The 19333-nt window shown below is 43.7% G+C and overlaps 2 protein-coding genes across 2 annotated transcripts; both read right to left on the bottom strand.

Annotated features, from left to right (window-relative positions):
• Positions 1 to 8348: 8348 nt before the first annotated feature.
• Positions 8349 to 10433, bottom strand: LOC138893696 (uncharacterized). Its single transcript, XM_070178349.1, has 2 exons — positions 10407 to 10433; positions 8349 to 8945 (listed from the first exon to the last, which is right to left on the bottom strand). Exons 1-2 carry the CDS (start codon positions 10431 to 10433, stop codon positions 8349 to 8351), a joined length of 624 nt encoding a protein of 207 aa, XP_070034450.1.
• A 7945-nt stretch (positions 10434 to 18378) lies between these two features.
• On the bottom strand, positions 18379 to 18993 carry LOC138893695 (uncharacterized). Its single transcript, XM_070178347.1, has 2 exons — positions 18953 to 18993; positions 18379 to 18805 (listed from the first exon to the last, which is right to left on the bottom strand). Exons 1-2 carry the CDS (start codon positions 18991 to 18993, stop codon positions 18379 to 18381), a joined length of 468 nt encoding a protein of 155 aa, XP_070034448.1.
• Positions 18994 to 19333: the final 340 nt, after the last annotated feature.

Here is a 19333-nt window from a genome sequence, read left to right as displayed (position 1 = left end):
AAAGGACATGCTCGGAACATAACAATGCAAGATTGAAGATCGACTCCAAGTCACACCGGGCTAGAACCCGGGGTCAGAACACCCGCCTTTGAGAACATTGAGTCCGAGACCCCGGAGTCGACCCTAGCCCCGAACGAGCTCGAAGAAACATTGTTAGCATAACCAACAGAAGACCGAAATATCCGTAACCGGGAAGATGTTGTGGCGGGAATCTCGGCGCGTATTAATAAGGAACCGACAATTAGCAAATCAAAGGATTTTTACCTTTTATAGAACTATACCTAAAGTAGGACTCTTCTACTATATAAAGGGAGGTCTGATAATTCATTGAAGACATTGTAACACGCATACCAAAGCAATACATTATTATTATTTCTCTTTAAGCTCTTGTTCTTCTGTATCCTGACACCGATCGAAGCGTATCTGGCTGGAGGGTGATTAACCTTCCAAAATTAAGACTGTTCAATTCGCGTGGTTTGCATTTACTTTATCATTATTTATTTCAATTGCAATCTAGTGTCTACTATTGTTTAGGAGTGTCTACTATTGTATTATACATATCTACTATTGTATTATACATAGTTTCCGGGATTAGCTGTTTCAAAGAGATTTATTTAGCTTAAAGGTTTCAGATAACTACTAACCTTCCATCTTGAAGTCGTTGTGTGAATAAACATCTGAGACCCAGGCCGTTTTGTGACTGACAACTGAAAACAGTTGCTGGTAGACTGTTAATATTGGACAACTTTCTACACCAAATATCAGACCACAACTTAATTCTGTTGGTACCATTGCATATACAATATGTTGTGGAAGTACCTCCCCACTTATTAACTATCCCTTCCAAATCCTGTACTACAAGTCTATAACACAGTCTAGCTTATTTAAGTTTTCCGATTTACTTCCTCATGTTTGTATTTATGCCTAGCTTATAAGTCTGCCAGTTTCCCTCCTCATTTGTATTTATTGTGCATGGAATTCCCCCAAATATGGTACTTAATTTTTCTTTGTTTCTTTGGAAAAATTGCTATGGTACTTAATTTTACTTTGTTTCTTTGGAAAATTGCTTTAAAGTAATTGCTTTTGCTCTTCCATTTTGGTTGAGCATAAAGTTGGGTTGTTAATCCTGAGAAATCACTGGAAGTTGGGATGTTTAGAATTAAGTTGAACCCAGTGAATGCAAGATATTATCGTTTTGTATCAAGTTAGTCCACGTATCCTTAAAATTACTTACAAATTCAATTGTTATCCGATTTTGAGGGTAAATCGTTTGGCGCCCACCATAGGGCTAAGGATAATAGTGGTTATTTGATACAAATTTCCATAACACACACTACTTTACACTTGTTCTTTGAAGGGTCTCTAATTTCAAGTTAAAACTTAAAATGTCGAACTCTCAATCAACACCCCTACATATTGACAACGAGTCCGGTCATTACGGTGAAAATAACAACATAGTGCCCGGTGACGAAGTACCGCCCGCTGATTCCATCGGAATTTCAGTCGCAAACCCAATTGACGCCAATTCACATGTGGATATCAACACAAACCTGCCTACCGACCCCGAGAATAGCGTTCGTGGTGGAGCCCGATCGGCGGCTCAAAATACACAAAATGTCGGTGGAGAGGGGATCAGTTTAAGGGTGATCTTCGAAATGCTACAGGCTCAATAGGCGGCGATAGCTCAATTACAGAACCAAAGCCGCGCACCGAGCAGAGTTGAACCCGATCCACCCCGGGAAGTCATCCACAGGGATGAACCAGTCGCAGAGAGGAAAAAGGAAAATGAATCGGGGACTAACCCCGAGATCATAAAGATGCTCGAGGAATTGACAAAACGGGTAGAATCAGGGAAGAAGAAAATCGAAGCTAATGACAAAAAAGATAGAAACCTACAATTCCAGGTTATACCAAATCCCTGGAGCACCACCGGTATTGAAAGGTCTAAATTCCAAGAAGTTCGTACAAAAACCTTTTCCTCCGAGCACGGCTCCAAAGCCAATCCCTAAGAAATTTCGCATGCCCGAGATTCCTAAGTATAACGAAACGATCGACCCAAATGAGCATGTAACCTCTTATACATGTGCCATCAAAGGGAACGACTTGGAGGATGATGAGATCGAGTCTGTCTTATTGAAGAAGTTCGGAGATACCCTGTCAAAGGAAGCTATGATATGGTACCACAACTTACCTCCTTATTATATTGACTCATTTGGTATGCTTGCACATTCTTTCGTGAAAGCACACGTAGGGGCCATCAAGGTCGAGACCAGAAAATCAGACCTTTTCAAAGTAAAACAGAAGGATAACGAGATGCTCAAAGAGTTCGTGTCCCGGTTTCAAATGGAACGAATGGACATGCCATCGGTCACTGATGATTGGGCTGTTTAGGCTTTCACCCAAGGACTCAATATTCGGGGCTCATTGGCTTCACAACAGTTGAAACAGAACCTGGTGGAATATTTGGCCATCACTTAGGATGATGTATATAACCGATATCAATCGAAAATCAGGGTCGAAGATGATGAGCTTGGGGCCTCTTCCGGGTCCATATATCTCGTCAGAACCATCGGTAGAGTAAAGAGAGACATCGATCGTGAACCGAAATCAAATAGGGATCGGTATCAGCCGTATAATGGAGACCGAAGAAGTAGTGGGTCCGGGCAGAACTCTATGAGAAATGAAAGAGGAAGTGATCGATGTTAGAGAAACCGAGGACTCATGATCAAAAACAGCTTCGACAGGACCATCGGGCCTAAAGAAGCACCGAGGTTATCAGAATACAACTTTAACGTCGATGCTGCCGCCATTGTATCAGCTATCGAACTCATCAAAGATACCAAATAGCCTCGATCTCTACAATCCGATCCAACCCAAAGGGATCCTAACCAAATGTGTAAATATCACAGCACTCACGACCACATAACGGAAGATCGCCAACAGTTGAGAGAGGAAGTAGCTTGACTATTTAACAACGAGCATCTTCGAGAATTCCTGAGCGACCACGCTAAGAATCACTTCAGGCATAGGGATTCTAACGAATAGACCGAACAAGACGAACCTCAACACATCATTAACATGATCATTTGTGGGGTCGATGTCCCTCAAGGGCCGATGTTAAAGCGCACCAAAGTGTCCATCACGAGGGAAAAATGAACTCGAGATTACATACCGGAAGTAACCTTATCTTTCAATGACGAGGACACGGAAGTGATCGTGCAGCCCCATAATGATGCACTGGTAATATGTGTACTCGTAAATAAATTTCGAGTTAAGCGTGTATTAATTGATCCAGGTAGCTCGGCCAACATCATCCGATCGAGAGTCGTGGAGCAGCTCGGTCTACAAGATCAAATCGTGCCTGCAGTCCGAGTTCTAAACGGATTCAACATGGCATGTGAAACCACTAAGGGGAAGATAACATTACCGATGAACACTGCCCGGACCATCCAAGAAGCTACGTTTTATGTGATCGAAGGAGACATGAGATACAATGCTTTGTTCGAGAGGCCATGGATCCACCACATGAGGGCATTACCCTCGACTCTGCACCAAGTGTTAAAATTTCCAACACCGGGTGGGATTAAAACAGTTTATGGGGAATAACTGGCCGCCAAGGAAATATTCGCGATCGATGAAGTGATCCCGACATCCACAATCTCAACAGCGGATCCAAACCAGATGGTCAAGGACGGGGCCAAATAATAATAACTAGTAACAACCTCGACAGAATCAGAGGAACGAAGGGTAGACGAGGACGATGATTACGGGGTCCCCAGATCTTTCGCAGCCTTCGATGACTCCGGCACTACAAAATCGACAATCGAGGAATAGGAACAAGTCATATTGAGTGAATGCTTGCTCGATCGAAAGGTATGACTGGGCACAGGGTTAAGCCTCGAGCGCAAGAAAAAACTCATTCAATTTCTTATAGATAATGAAGATTGTTTCGCTTGGTCCCACCTTGATATGACAGGGATCCCGTTGGAGATAACCACTCACAAAGTAAGTTTGGACCCGAAGTTCCATCCAGTCAAGAAGAAGAGGAGACCTCAATCCGAGGTCAAACATGCTTTCATCAAGGAAGAGGTATCTAAACTCCTTAAAATAGGGTCCATTCGGGAGGTTAAACACCCGGATTGGTTAACAAATGTAGTGGTAGTCCCTAAAAAAGGAAAAAAATTAAGAATGTGTGTAGACTGTAAGGATTTGAATAAGGCATGTCCCAAGGACTCTTTCCCTTTGCCCAACATCGATCGCATGATCGATGCCACGGCCGGCCGCGAGATCCTCAATTTTCTCGATGCCTACTCTGGATACAATCAAATACGGATGAACCTATATGATCAGGAAAAAACCTCCTCCGTCACTAAGTACGGCAGTTACTGCTATAACGTGATGCCATTCAGATTAAAAAATACCGGTTCCACTTACCAATGCCTAGTAAACCGGATGTTCGAGGAACAAATAGGAAATTTAATAGAGGTTTACATTAACGATATGTTGGTAAAGTCGTTGCGAGTAGAGGACCATTTAAAACATTTGTAGGAAACCTTCAGCATATTAAAAAAATACAACATGAAGCTGAACCCAGAGAAATGCTCGTTTGGAGTTGGATCAGGTAAATTCCCCGGATTCATGGTATCCAACCGGGGAATCGAGATCAATCCCGACAAAATAAAAGTCATCAAAGATATCACGGTTGTGGACAACGTGAAGGCCGTGAAAAGATTAACCGGGTGCATAGCCGCCTTGGGGCGATTCATCTCGAGGGCCTCTGACAAGAGCCACCGATTCTTCTCATTATTGAAAAAGAAGAATAACTTCTCATAGACCCCGGAGTGCCAACGGGACTTGGAGGAACTCAAGAAGTATCTATCGAGCCCACCGCTGCTTCACACGCCGAAGACAGATGAACAACTATATTTGTACTTGGCAATATCAGAGATAGCGGTAAGTGAAGTCCTGGTCCAGGAAGAGCAAGGTACATAATTTTCAATTTACTATGTTAGCAGGACCCTAGGTGAGGCCGAAACTAGGTACCCTCACCTAGAAAAGTTGGCGCTCGCTTTGCTAAGCGCTTCTAGAAAGCTAAAACCATACTTCTATGTGTCGTGATTACTTACCCGTTGAGGAATGTTATGCATAAGCCCGAGCTCTTGGGCCGGTTGGCCAAATGGGTCATGGAAATAAGTGGGTACGATACTGAATATCAACCCCGGACCGCCATTAAATCCCAAAGTTTGGCAGACTTTGTGGCCGACTTTACGCCGGCCCTAATACCCGAGGTCGAAAGAGAGTTATTAATCAACTCAGGGACCTCCTCGGGGATCTGGACCCTCTTTACGGATGACGCCTCGAACGCAAAAAGGTCTGGACTTGGCATCGTATTGAAGCCACCAACAGGCAATGTAATTAGACAATCTATTAGGACTGTGAAATTGACTAACAGCGAGGCCGAATATGAGGCCAGGATTGCAGATCTCGAACTAGCCAAAAGCTTGGGGGCAGAGGTGATCGAAGTCAAGTGCTACTCCTTCCTGGTAGTAAACCAAGTTAATGTGATGTTCGAGGTCATAGAAGAATGAATGCAAAGGAACCTGTATAAGTTGCAGGTAATATTACATCGGTTCAAAGAATGGACTTTGGAACACATACCTCCGGATGAAAACAGTGAGGTTGATGCCCTTGCTAACCTAGGATCATCGGTCAAGGATGACGAGTTCAACTCGGCGGCAGTCGTACAACTTATGAGATCGGTAGTGGAAGAAGGCCATGCCGAGATTAACTCGATGAGCCTAACTTGGGATTGGAGAAATAAATATATAGAATATCTGAAGATCGAAAAACTGATCTCGGATCCGAAAGAATCGAGGGCCCTATGTACAAAGGCAACCCGATTTACTTTTTCCGATGACGAAACCCTGTTCAGAAGAACATTCGATGGCCCGCTCGCGATATTTCTAGGACTGGGAGACACCGCATACGTTCTGAGGGGAAATTCATTCAGGCACCTGCGAAAATCATTCAGGCACCGAATCATTGGTTCGAAAGGTAATCAAAGCCGGCTACTACTGGATCAATATGGAAAGGACACGAAGGAGTTCATACGAAAATGCGATAAATGTCAAAGACATGCTCTGATGGTTCATCCACCCGAGGAGCTGCTGCATTCAGTTATGTCACCATGGCCGTTCATAAAGTGGGGAATGAACATCATCGACCCCTTTCCATGGGCACCCGGTAAGGCTCAATTTATATTGTTTATGATTGACTATTTTTCTAAGTGGGTCGAGCCTAAGCATACGAGAAGGTCAAGGAGAAGGAGGTCATCGACTTCATTTGGGACCACATCATATTCTGGTTCATAATGCCGGCCGAGATCGTGTGCGACAAGCAGAATCGACCAACAAGACCATACTCCAGAACCTAAAAAAGAGGTTAACTGATGCCAAAGGGAAATGAAAGGAAATCCTTCCCGAAGTCTTATAGGCATACCGTACGACCTCGGAGTCCAGTACCGGGGCCACCATACTTTTACTGATTTACGGCGCCGAAACTTTGATACCGGTAGAAGTTGCATATCAGAACCAAGTCTCAGGTTCTGATATGCAACCAAGGAATTAAACGATACGAAGCCACCCTTGTTCGATTGGCCGCCCAAAAGCAGCGGATCGATAGGTATTACAACCGAAGAGCCAACCTTCGACACTTCAATGTCGGGGACTTGGTGTTAAGGAAGGTTACGCTAATCACCCGGAACCCGAACAAAGGGAAGCTGGGGATGAACTGGGAAGGACCTTATCAAATTATCGAGATCACCGGTAAAGGATCGTACAAACTCGGAACAATGAACGGTGAGCAACTACCGAACAACTGGAACATAGCTCACTTGAAGCGATATTACTGCTAAGGTACGACCCTATTTATTTTCTTATATTTATTTGTATTCAAAACTAACACTTGCAGCCAATCATCAAAGAATGATAAAATCTTTAGGCCTGAAAGCATGCGTTGCACTCTTTTTCCCTTGAACCGATTTTGTCCCAAATGGTTTTTTCGATAAGTTTTTTAAAGAGGCAGCAGTAAATCATTCTAAATTAGAATTGAAGGCCGGTTACACACCGGTATCGAAGATCACGACCACAATATTCGAGGCCTCTTGAGGATTAGCCCCGAAAACTGGGGGAATTACCCTTGGATAATGACTTTAGCAAGGAAGGAAACTTTATGATTGAATGGTCTCAGCTCGATCGATAGGATATGCTGTAAGGGCCAAAACGTTCAAATGAACTATGCCCGCATAGACTGCTCGATCCTTGGCACAAAACTTGTACACATGTGTAACTATTACGCACATGAATAAAAGAAGTTTCTACCTTGCGGATAAATATCTTGTCCCTTAAGAATTTCTCTTTTTTCTTTCCTCTTAAGGAATCTCCTACATTCGATACCCTAAAGGTATCGAGCCCAAGGGCCGCCTTTATTCAGGTTCAAACGATCACTCCCAATCGGGGACTGCCATCCAAAAACAAACTCAGACGGCTCGGGCTATCGAAGCCCGGGGGCACAAAACCTATTAGGCAACGCCCGACCCTTAAAGGCTACGACCATCCCCATTCAGGGACTGTTATGTTAGGCAAGATCGGATAACTCGAGGTGACAAGCCCACTGAGCAACACCTGAACTAAAAAGGCTACGACCATATTAAAATGGCTCGGAGATGTCCGTGACTCGTAATAAAAAACAAGGGCTTGAAATATTTCTAAATTCGTTCTAAAGGCTACCCTCGGCAAATTATAATCTAAAAAATTATAAGTACCTTGGGGAAACATTCTGGTCATACTGAACCCCCACGATGCCTTAGACAAAATAATGTCAAAGGCAAGGCCTGTACGAACCTTCGAACATGACCTAACTAGTTCATGCTAAGGCATTTCGATCTTTGCAAATGTAAATAATAAAGCAAAGTACACAACAAAACTAAGAGATTGTCGAAGGGAAAAACAAGCCTTATATTATATATACCGTCTTTAAAAAATCCAAATGGCCTTGACAAAAAGTACAAAAGTACACAAGTACAAAAATACAAAACATACAAGGCACTTAAACGACCTAGTCTTCACCGGAGCCAGCCTCGTCGCCAGGGTCTTCAGAGTTTCCTTCGCCCTCGGATCCGCTCGAACTCTCGGAGTCTTCCCCGGGATAAGCCAACCTTTTGACCTCGGCTTCGATCCCATTTGCACTTTCAATTTTGGCCGACAAGTCGAAACCCCGAGCATGAATCTTCTCGAGGGCCTCCCTTCGGGATTGCCACTTCGCATGCACGATGATATCCTTCGTTCGGCCTAGGTCACCTCAACATCGACCTTATATTGGGCCACCATTTCGTCGGCATCGGTTTTAACAGCAGCGACTGCTGACTTGGCCATTTCCAGCTCCTTGGCGAGATTTCCTCGATCAGAGCCGGATACACTTAGCCGAGACTGGAGCTCCTCAATATTTTTGGCCTGCACCTCGGCTATTTTCTTTGCCGCTCGAAGCTGAGCCTCAACCAAAGCCAGTTGTGCCCGAGCAGTCTCCTTTTCTGAGGCCATGCGCTCCATCCTGCCTCTCCATTCATCGGTCTCGGCCTTGACAACATCCATCTCAGCTCGAAGTTGGTTGACCCGATCAATTTTTTGTTTGACCTGCAGATTACGACCGTTAGTCACCGAACCTAGCTCATCGTCACTAACCTCAAATATTTTTACCTGCTTGACCAAGTCGGCATGCTCCTTCCGAGCCACCTCTAGCTCAGCTCGGAGGCTCTTAGCCTCCCACTCACGTTGCTCGCTGAGAAGTTTGTAAGAATCTCTATTCTCGTTGAGCCCTCGTACCTCAGCCTCAAGCTGGTTTAGCTCATCCTGATATCGGATAAAGGTCTCATGATGCAGCACCGAGGCCTGCACACAAAAAGAAAAATGATAGGATTGTCTACAAATTAGTCCAAGTATGAATTGAAATCAGTAAGAGATATTTAAAGTTACCCGGTTTAGCACATGTTGTGCTTCATTGAACAAGCAAGGGCTCGTCTACCTCGTTCATCTTAGCTTGGTCTTCCTCGGTTGCCAAACACCGAAGGTAGATGGCCACCCTTACGAGGGAAGAGATTATCCGGGCATCCTATGGAACAGAGATAACGATCGATCGCTTACGGTCGTGATCCATACTTGGAGCTGGAGATCGGTTGACCAGCTTTGGTCATGAAGAAGGCCCGCTTGTTCCCGAGGAAGAACTCTTCTTCGGCACCTCCAGGTCACCCAACCTGGTGACGTCCTCTGTGGCGGTGGAATCCATACCATCATAAAAGCCGCAGAAGGGGTCGTCTGTATAAGGCCCCATAAAAATTTGCAAAAGAAAAATAATGTTTCATGGTGCCTGACTAGAATTACGTGTTTGAGGATTGTAGAAATTTTTCGCGCCAAAATGCATTTTTGCGGTCCATTATGTGATTGCAAAATCACTCTATAGGCCACATAATGGCTGCAGAAGTGAGGTAGGAGAGGGTCAATTTGGATGCAATTCTGCGGTCGATTATGCGACTGCATAACTGTTCTACGGTTCATTATGCTACCGCAAACAGGTATGCGGGCCGTATAGTGACCATAGACACAGACAAATTTTTATCGGTTCTGAAAACCAATTATGCGACCGATATGTGGTCCGCATATCGATTATGCGATCACATATGCGATCGCAGACCTTGTTTCAGAGCTTATTTTTTAGGTTTTTAAAACCCGACCCTACTTTATTAAATACACGCTTTGGGCTATTTTTTTTTAACCAAAATCTGATATTTTAGAGTGAGAGAGAGTGACCTAGAGTGAGAAGGTGTTCCTTAATAATTGATTCTTCAATTCTTGCTCAAATCTTGGGAGATAAACAAGGAAAACCTACAAGGTCTTCATCCTAAAGATTGAAGTTACTAAGAATTCCGGAATATTTTAGAGTTTAAGGAAGATCAATTGAGGTATGTTGGCTAAACTCTTCTCTTAGAATTGAATCCCATGATATTTATGTAACTTGTGTAAGTCCCGAGTGGTTCATTATAAAATTGGCTATTCCGAATAAGATTGGGTTGAAAGACATATGTTCACAAGTATCCCAAATTCTTTATCTATGTTATGTTATTGATTAAGGATGTGTTAAAATATGGGCTGTGCATTAATAATGTTTCGACTTCAAGTCAAGTTCAAATGAAGGCTATTATGCCAAATTTTATGAAATATCTCTATGTGCCTTAGACTCTTAATTGCTCAGAGGTGTACTACACACCTTGAATTGAATTGTTGTTGTTGGTAATGATGACGTTGATGTTTTAAAGTGAAAAGGTGAGCATGAAATACTAAATACGGCCAACGTACCAAGAATGATCTTATAATTGTGGCCATTAGTGCCAATGAAATGAAAAGATGTGTAAGTAATATGAAATGCGATGATTGATACAAAAAGGTTGATGTCTCGAATATGACAGCCTAGCTGATCGGGTCGTGATAGGACACCATGCCACACACATGGTAGTGATTGTGCTGGAAATTGTAATTGAAATTGTGATTATGGTCGATGTCCCTAATGGATAGCCTAGCCAATCGGGTCGTGATCAGACTTTGTGTTAAAGACGGTGGTACTGATACTGAGAGTAATTGCGGTTGATGTCTCTAATGATATAGCCTAGCCGATCGGGTCATGATCGGACTCCGTGCTAAGAGTACGGTGGTATTGGTATTGTGAATAATTGTATTGTGAACAATGGAATACCGATACTAAAAATTTCACAATGTGAGATATGGAAATTAATTTGAACATTGTCTTGATCCTAAATTGAGGTTTGATGTTGATTAAGGCTTTCATTGATATTATGATATTTTGTTTGTATTATTTGTTCTATTGAGAGGGTGTTTAGTTATACATACTAGTGCATCCTGGGGTCATGTATCTTTTGTACTTTGTGTATTCTATTTGAGGTATAGCCAGGGCTTTGTTGCTGGCATTATCATTGTACTCTTCTTTATCTATAGAGGCTCCGTAGACATAGTGTGAGTTATGTATTAGTGTTGGGAAAGTCAAAATATATTATGTTGTGGTTGTATTACTTGTCCATTTGAGACTTTAAAAATGATGAAACTATTAGTAGTGAATTGGTATTGTAGGCATGAACACCTTTTTTCTAATTAATGAAAATATTTATTATCTCCATTCGTGGATGAGTTTGGGTAGAAGAAAATCTAACAGGCTTGCTCGGACAGGTTCACTCGGTTGAGCGCGGTCGTGTTCCTTAGTTTTGGGGCGTGACAAACTTGGTATTAGAGCCTAAGGTTTTAAAGTATCCTAGGATGTCTCGGAGCCGTGTCTAGTAGAGTCCTTATTATCAGTGTGTTGTCGACCACATTTATAATTAGGATGCTACATGGGCATTTAGGAATAATACCCTTCTTTCATGTTCTCGATCGTGCGATAAAGCTGATGGTAAGATTGTTCCTCCTTTAACTCGTGCTTTACTTTAACTTTCAGTACATGGCACCTAAGAAGAAGGTAAGAACTGGCCAAAGAGCCAATGTCACCCCAGGAGTGACAGTTGACCCTATAATTGATGATGCGGGTGAGCACCCGAGGAGTGAGAATATTCCTCTAGTTACTACACTGCCTGACTCTACTACAATTGATCAGACCGCACCTGTCCCTACACCCACTGAGGGTGCAACGGTCCCTCCGACTGATATACCAGTTCCACATCCAGTTCTAGCTTCCGATTCTGGTATTTTTGATGTTGATCTTAGGGGAGCCATACAGATGTTGGCTCAGATAGTGGCTTCCCAGGCCCAGAGATCTAATGTTACACTCACTTCTTCCAGTCAGCTAGGGGATTCTATTAGTTCCAGGGTGAACAGGTTTATCCAGTTAGATCCTCCAGTGTTCACGGGTACTAACCCAGAACTTCATTGATAAGATACACAATACTCTTCGAGTTATGCATGCTACTGAGACAGAGGTAGTGGAATTTGCCTCCTACCGCCTAAAAGAGGTGGAATATTCTTGGTTTGAACTATGGGAGGAGTACCGTGAAGAAGGGAGCCCTCCTACGAGGTGGGGTAAATTTGCCGATGCCTTCATTGATCATTTCTTGCTTGCCGAGACTAAGGCAACCCGTGCTGTTGAGTTTGAGAACTTGAGAAAAGGTAGCCTGAGTGTGTGGGATTACCATATGAGATTCACATACCTGTCTAAGTATGCTATTTATATGCTGCCCACTATGGAGGCTAGAGTGCACCGATTTGTACAGGGCCTTAGTCCCTTGGTAATTAATGAGGCCGCTACAACAACCTTGAATTATGATATGAACTATGGAAAGATGGTGGCATTCTCTCAAGCCACAGAGACCCATAAATTGTGGAACAGAATGGAGCGAGAGGGTAGTAATAAGGCCCGGTCTGCGGGCAACTTTGGTAGTTCTTCTGGTAGTGACAAGTCAACATTCAGGGGAGGGTCGTTAGGGCCATCCCAGTCTTTTGCTCAGTCTTCGGCTAGTGCACCGCCATCAGGTCAGCAGTAGCAGTGGAGCCGTTTCAGGCCCAGTCAGGGCAACATGGGCTCCCATCAGCAGGGTCATCATGATGGTAGATTCCAGTAGCAGAGGAGTCTCCCATGACCTCGTGGTGGAAAGATGCACCTAGGAATATGATACATGGACTTACCCATATGCTACGGATACGGATTGAGGGGTCACATTCAGAGGGATCGTCGTTCGTACCGCCAGGGTGCGGGCATGGGCATGTCACAACCAGCCAGTTCTGTAGCTGCTACATCTGCAGCACCACCTCTAGCTCGAGGCACTCCAACACCAGTAGGGCGTGGTGCAGTTAGGGGTGGAGCACAGAGTTTGGGAGGATCGAGCCGTTTCTATGCTATGAGGGGTCTCCAGAATTCAAAGGCTTCTCTAGATGTTGTCACAGGTATATTGACTGTCCACTCTCATGATGTGTATGCTCTTATTGATCTAGGTTCTACTTTGTCATATGTCACTCCTTATGTTTCTATGGAATTTGGGATAGAACCAGAACAACTTCATGAGCCATTCTCTGTATCTATTCTGGTTGGTAAGTCTATGCTGGCCGCGCGGGTTTATAGGGATTGTGTTGTCACGTTACGTGGTCGGGGTACCATGGCCGATATCTTTGAATTGGTAATGGTTGATTTTGATGTGATAATGGGGATGTACTGCCTTTATTCTTGGTTTACCAAGCTTGATTGCCGAACCAGGACTGTTAAGTTCGAATTTCCAAATGAGTCAGTTATTGAGTGGAAGGGTGATGATGTAGTGCCGAAGGGTAGGTTTATTTCTTACCTTAAGGCCACGAAAATGATCAACAAGGGGTGTTTTTACCATTTGGTCTGAGTTACGGACACCGATGCTGAGGCACCTATACTTGAGTCCGTGCCTGTTGTGAATGAATTTCCAGGAGTCTTTCCGGAAGATCTCCCTGGATCCCACCAGATAGAGAGATTGGTTTTGGGATTGATGTGATACCAGACATGCATCCTATATCTATTCCACCCTACAGAATGGCACCAACAGAATTGAAGGAACTAAAGGAGCAACTGAAGGACTTGTAAAAGGGTTTCATCCGACCGAGTGTGTCGCCTTGGGGCGCATCAGTCCTTTTTGTAAGGAATAAAAATGGGTCATTGAGAATGTGTATTGACTATCGAAAGCTTAACAAGGTCGCAATCAAGAATAAGTATCCACCGCCAAGGATAAACGACTTGTTTGATCAATTGCAAGGTGCCAGGTACTTCTCCAAGATTGATTTAAGATCTGGGTATCACAATTGAAGATCAGGGAGCGGGATATTCTGAAAACATCTTTTAGGACCCGATATGGACATTTTGAATTTCTGGTGATGCCTTTTGGGCTAACAAATGCCCCAGCAGCTTTCATGGATCTTATGAATAGAGTTTTCAAGCCATTCCTCGATTTCTTTGTGATAATGTTCATTGACGATATTCTTGTATATTCACAAAGTGGAGAAGACCATGCCGATCATCTCAGGGTAGTTCTGCAAACCCTACATCAGCACCAGTTATATGCAAAGTTTTCAAAGTGTGAATTTTGACTTGAATCAGTCATATTCTTGGGTCATGTAGTCTCTAGTGAGGGAATTAAGGTTGATCCTCAGAAAATTTCAGCTGTGAAGAATTGGTTGAGGCCTACAACTCCAACAGAGATTCGTAGTTTCTTAGGCTTAGTTTGATGTTAGAGAAAATTTATGGAGGGGTTTTCTACTCTTGCCTCTCCATTGACTAAATTGATGCAGAAGACAATTAAGTTCCAATGGTCAGATATTTGTGAAAAGAGTTTCCAGGAGTTGAAAGCAAGATTGACTACGACACAGGTGTTGACTCTACCAGAGAGTATAAATGGATTTGTGGTATATTTTGATACTTCAAGAATCGTGCTTGGATGTGTATTAATGCAACATGGCAAGGTTATAGCTTATGTTTCTAGGCAACTCACAAATCATGATAAGAACTATCCAACTCATGATTTAGAACTTGCGGCAATGGTATTTTCATTGAAACATTGGTGTCATTATTTATATGGGCTCCATGTGGATATATTCATGGACCATAAGATCCTTCAATATATTTTCAAGCAGAAGGAATTGAATCGGAGGCAGAGAAGATGGCTTGAGTTACTCAAGGACTACGACATTGATATTCTATATCATCCGGGAAAGGCCAACGTTGTGGCAGATGCTCTTAGCCGGAAATCCATGGGTAGTTTGGCTCACTTGGAGGCATATCAAAGGCCATTGGCTAAGGAAGTTCACCGATTGACTAGTTTGGGAGTTCGTCTTGCGGATTCTAGTGAAGTAGGGGTAATTGTGCAAAATAGAGCTGAATCAACGCTTGTAGTGGAAGTCAAAGAGAAGCAATACAACGATCCATTGTTGGTGAAATTGAAAGAGGGGATTCATAAACATAAGACCATGGATTTTCTCTTGGCATGGATGATGGTACACTAAGGTACCAAGGGATACTATGTGTTCCAAACGTGGATGGTCTCCGCGAAAGAATCATGATAGAGGCTCACACTTCTAGGTATTTTGTGCACCCGGGTTCAACAAAAATGTATCAAGATCTTAAGGAAATCTATTGGTGGAATGATATGAAGAGGAATGTAGCGTAATTTGTGGCAAGATGTTCGAATTGTCAGCAAGTGAAGGTCGAACACCAAAGGCCCGGTGGGTTGGCACAGAACATAGAAATTCCAATGTGGAAGTGTAAAATGATTAATATGGACTTTGTGGTAGGATTACCGCGCCCTCCGTGCAAGTTTGACTCAATTTGGTGATTGTGGATCGACTCACAAAATCAACACACTTTTTGCAGATTAAGTCTACCGACACAGCGGAGCAGTAAGCTCAGTTGTATATCAAAGAAATAGTCAGGTTGCATGGCACCCCAGTTTCCATCATTTCTGATCGGGGAGCATAATTCACTTCTAATTTTTGGAAGACATTTCAGCAAGGTTTGTGTACCCAGGTGAATCTTAGTACAACCTTTCACCCGCAAACTGATGGGCAGGCAGACCGGACTATTCAGACGCTTGGGGATATGTTTCTTGCTTGCGTTCTAGACTTCAAAGGTAGTTGGGATGATCATTTACCACTCATAGAATTTGCATACAACAATAGTTATCATGCTAGCATTCAGATGGCATCGTTCATGGCTTTATATAGTAGGAGATGTAGATCTCCCATTGGGTGGTTCAAAATTGGTGAAGCAGAGTTGATATGGCTAGACCTCGTGCATCAGGCTATGGAAAAAGTTCAAATCATTAAGGAGCGGTTGAAGACTGCTCAGAGTCGTCAAAAATCCTATTCAAATGTTCCTCGTAGGGATTTGGAGTTCAAAGAAGATGATTGGGTATTCTTGAAAGTTTCCCCCAAGGCCTGAACATCCAAGGCTAAAGGCCTCTCTATTACCGATAAGTATGCTAATCTGCCCAAACTCTCCGCCTTACGACTCAAGGCATCGGCTACCACATTGGCCTTTCCGGGATGATAGAGAATGGTGATATCATAATCCTTAAGCAACTCCAACCACCTTCACTGTCGTAAATTAAGATCCTTTTATTTAAACAGATGTTGTAGACTCTGGTGATCGGTATAAACCTCACAATGGACACCGTACAAATAATGTCGCCAAATCTTCAAGGCATGAACAATAGCTGCTAACTTAAGGTCATGGACCGGATAATTATTCTCATGTACCTTTAATTGTCTGGACGCATAGGCAATTACCCTACCGTCTTGCATCAGCACTGTGCCAAGACCAATACGCGATGCATCACAATACACAGTATAAGACCCTGAACCTGTAGGCAACACCAATACCGGAGTTGTAGTCAAAGTTGTCTTGAGCTTATAAAAGCTCTCTTCACATTCATCCGACCACCTGAACGGAGCACATTTCTAGGTCAATTTAGTCATAGGCGATGCAATAGACAAGAAACCTTCCACGAAGCAACGATAATAACCGGCCAAGCCGAGAAAACTCTGAATCTCAGTTACTGAAGATGGCCCGGGCCAACCATAAACTACCTCTATTTTCTTCGGATCCACCTTAATACTTTCACTAGACACTATATGTCCCAAGAATGCTACCGAGCTAAGCCAGAACTCACACTTAGAGAATTTGGCATAAAGTTTCTCCTCTCTCAGCCTTTGTAGTACAATACTCAAGTGTCGTGCATGCTCCTCTTGGCTACGTGAGTAAATCACGATATCATCAATAAATACTACAACAAATGAGGCAAGATATGATTAGAATACGCTATTTATCAAGTGCATGAATGCTGCTGGGGCATTTGTTAGTCCAAATGACATCACAAGAAATTCATAGTGACCATAACGAGTCCTGAATGTCGTCTTTAGAATATCCGAATCCTGAATTTTCAACTGGTGGTACCCATATCTCAAATCAATTTTGAAGAATACCTTCACTCCCTGAAGTTGGTCAAATAAATCATCAATACGCGGAAAATGATACTTATTCTTGATTGTAACTTTGTTCAACTGCCTGTAATAGATACACATCCGCATAGTACCATTTTTCTTTTTCACAAACAGAACATGTGCACCCCAAGGCGACACACTAGGCCTAAAAAACTCCTTATCAAGAAGTTCCTGAAGTTTCTCTTTCAATTCTTTTAACTTAGTTGGTGCCATAAGATACAAAGAAATAGAAATGGGCTGAGTGCCCTACACCAAGTCAATACCAAAATCAATATCCTTGTCGGGAGGCATACCCGGTAGGTCTACAGAAAATACATCAGGAAAGTCTCTCACTACCGGTACTGAATCAATAGTAGGAGTATCTGCATCAACATCTCTCACAAAAGCCAAGTAGGACAAACAACCCTTCCCAACCATACATTGGGCTTTCAAATAAGAAATTACCCTACTAGGAACATAATCTAGAGAACCTCTCCACTCAACCTTTGGCAACCCCGACATGGTCAACGTCATGGTTTTTACGTGACAATCCAGAATAGAATGACATAGAGACAACCAATCCATACCCAGAATTACATCAAAATCAACCATATTGAGCAATAAAAGATCAACTCTCGTCTCCAGTCCCCCAATAGTTACCACACATGACCGATACACACGGTCCTCAATAATAGTATCACCCACTTACGTAGATACACGAACAGGTGAAACTAAGGACTCACGGGGGCATATTTAGATAATGAATAAAGTATGATGGCACATATGAATAAGTAGAACCAGGGTCAAATAATATAGAAGCCTCACTATGGCACACTGAGACAATACCTGTGATCACTACATCTGAGGCAATAACATCTGGCTTGGCAGGAAAAGCATAGAATCGGGCTTGACCGCCACCTAATCGGCCTCCCCCTCTTGGGTGACCCCTAGCTAACTAACCCCCACCTCGCACTCGCTGAGTGGGTGGAGAAGTAACTGGTGGTGAAGTCATAGCCTGACTCCTCTGCTGCACTAAACCTCTCGAGCGACGAGGACACTGTCTCCACGTATGCCCAAATTCCCCGCACTCAAAGCAGCTACCCAGTACTGGTGGTGGTGCGGACTGATTCGATCCCTGAGAACCAGAATAACTGCTAGAAGCACCCGGTGCAAATGAAACCCGAACTGAAGGGGCACGAGATGAACTCTGGGCTGGAAGGGCACTGAGAGATGACTGGACTTGATGAGAACTATATGAACCCTAGCCGGATGATGCACCACAGTGAACTGGACGACCCGTTTGAGCGTGTCTGTAAGGACGACCCCTACCGCGGTAAAACTAACCCCCTGAAAGAACATCGCAGAAATCACCTGGTCCACGAGGCCTCTTGGCCTCCCTCTCTCCACGTTCCTGACTATGGACCACCTCTATCTGCCGAGCAATGTCAACTACCTCATCAAAAGAAGCACCCGATACTCTCTCCCGAGTCATAAGTAACTGCAACTGATATGTGAGGCCATCAATGAACCTTCTAATCCTCTCCCTATCAGTGGGAACCAACCAAACTGGGTAACGAGCCAACTCAGAAAATCTCATATTGTAATGCGTCACAGACATGCCATCTAGACGTAACTGCTCAAACTGTCTGCACAGCTCCTCTCTGCGAGACTGCGGCACTAACTTCTCCAAAAAGAGAACAGAGAATTCCTGCCATGTAAGTGGTACTGCACCATCTGGCATACGTCTCTCATAAGCCTTCCACCATCTGAAGGCAGCTCCAAAAAATTGAAAAGTAGTGAACTAGACCCCATTGGTCTCCAGAAGACCCGTTGTCCGCAGCATCTACTGTCACTTATCCAGAAATCCCTGAGCATCCTATGATTCAGCACCGCTAAATGATGGAGGACGAAACCTCCCAAATCTCTCAAGTGTCATCTGCTCATCATCTGCCATAACGGGGACTACCAGGGCCTGAGCAGTTGTAGTTGGCTGGGCTGGTAATGCCCCCGGTATCTAAAGTCCCTGCACTACCTGCTCTGGAGCACGGGCAACAGGGGTATGAGTACCTCCCCTGGCCTGAGAAGTGACTGGTGTGGCCTGAGCCGAAACCACCTGAGCAAGGCCAGTGCAAACTATCAATATCTGAGTCAAAGTTGCCTAAGCGGGTCGCGCCGGCTCAACTACATCTGAAATCTGCTCCTGAGGTGGAGGAACTGGTAGTACTACAAGTGCTTCTCCAACTGTTATACCAGCAACACCTCAACCTCTACCTCGGCCCCGGCATCTACCACGG

Source organism: Nicotiana tomentosiformis, chromosome 6 (genome assembly GCF_000390325.3).
Source record: "Nicotiana tomentosiformis chromosome 6, ASM39032v3, whole genome shotgun sequence".
Classification (NCBI taxonomy): domain Eukaryota; kingdom Viridiplantae; phylum Streptophyta; class Magnoliopsida; order Solanales; family Solanaceae; genus Nicotiana; species Nicotiana tomentosiformis.
This window is presented reverse-complemented; position numbering and strand designations above follow the sequence as displayed.

What these genes read in the sequence shown, in the direction of transcription:
- LOC138893696 (XM_070178349.1), bottom strand. Translation starts at nt 10,433, where the DNA reads ATGGCCACAATTATAAGATCATTCTTG. An exon ending in CAATTATAAGATCATTCTTG is followed by an intron (nt 8,946 to 10,406) that starts GTACGTTGGCCG and finishes TTTTGTGTGCAG; the next exon opens with GCCTCGGTGCTGCATCATGA.
- LOC138893695 (XM_070178347.1), bottom strand. Translation starts at nt 18,993, where the DNA reads ATGGCAGATGATGAGCAGATGACACTTGAGAGATTTGGGAG. An exon ending in ACACTTGAGAGATTTGGGAG is followed by an intron (nt 18,806 to 18,952) that starts GTTTCGTCCTCC and finishes AGCTGCCTTCAG; the next exon opens with ATGGTGGAAGGCTTATGAGA.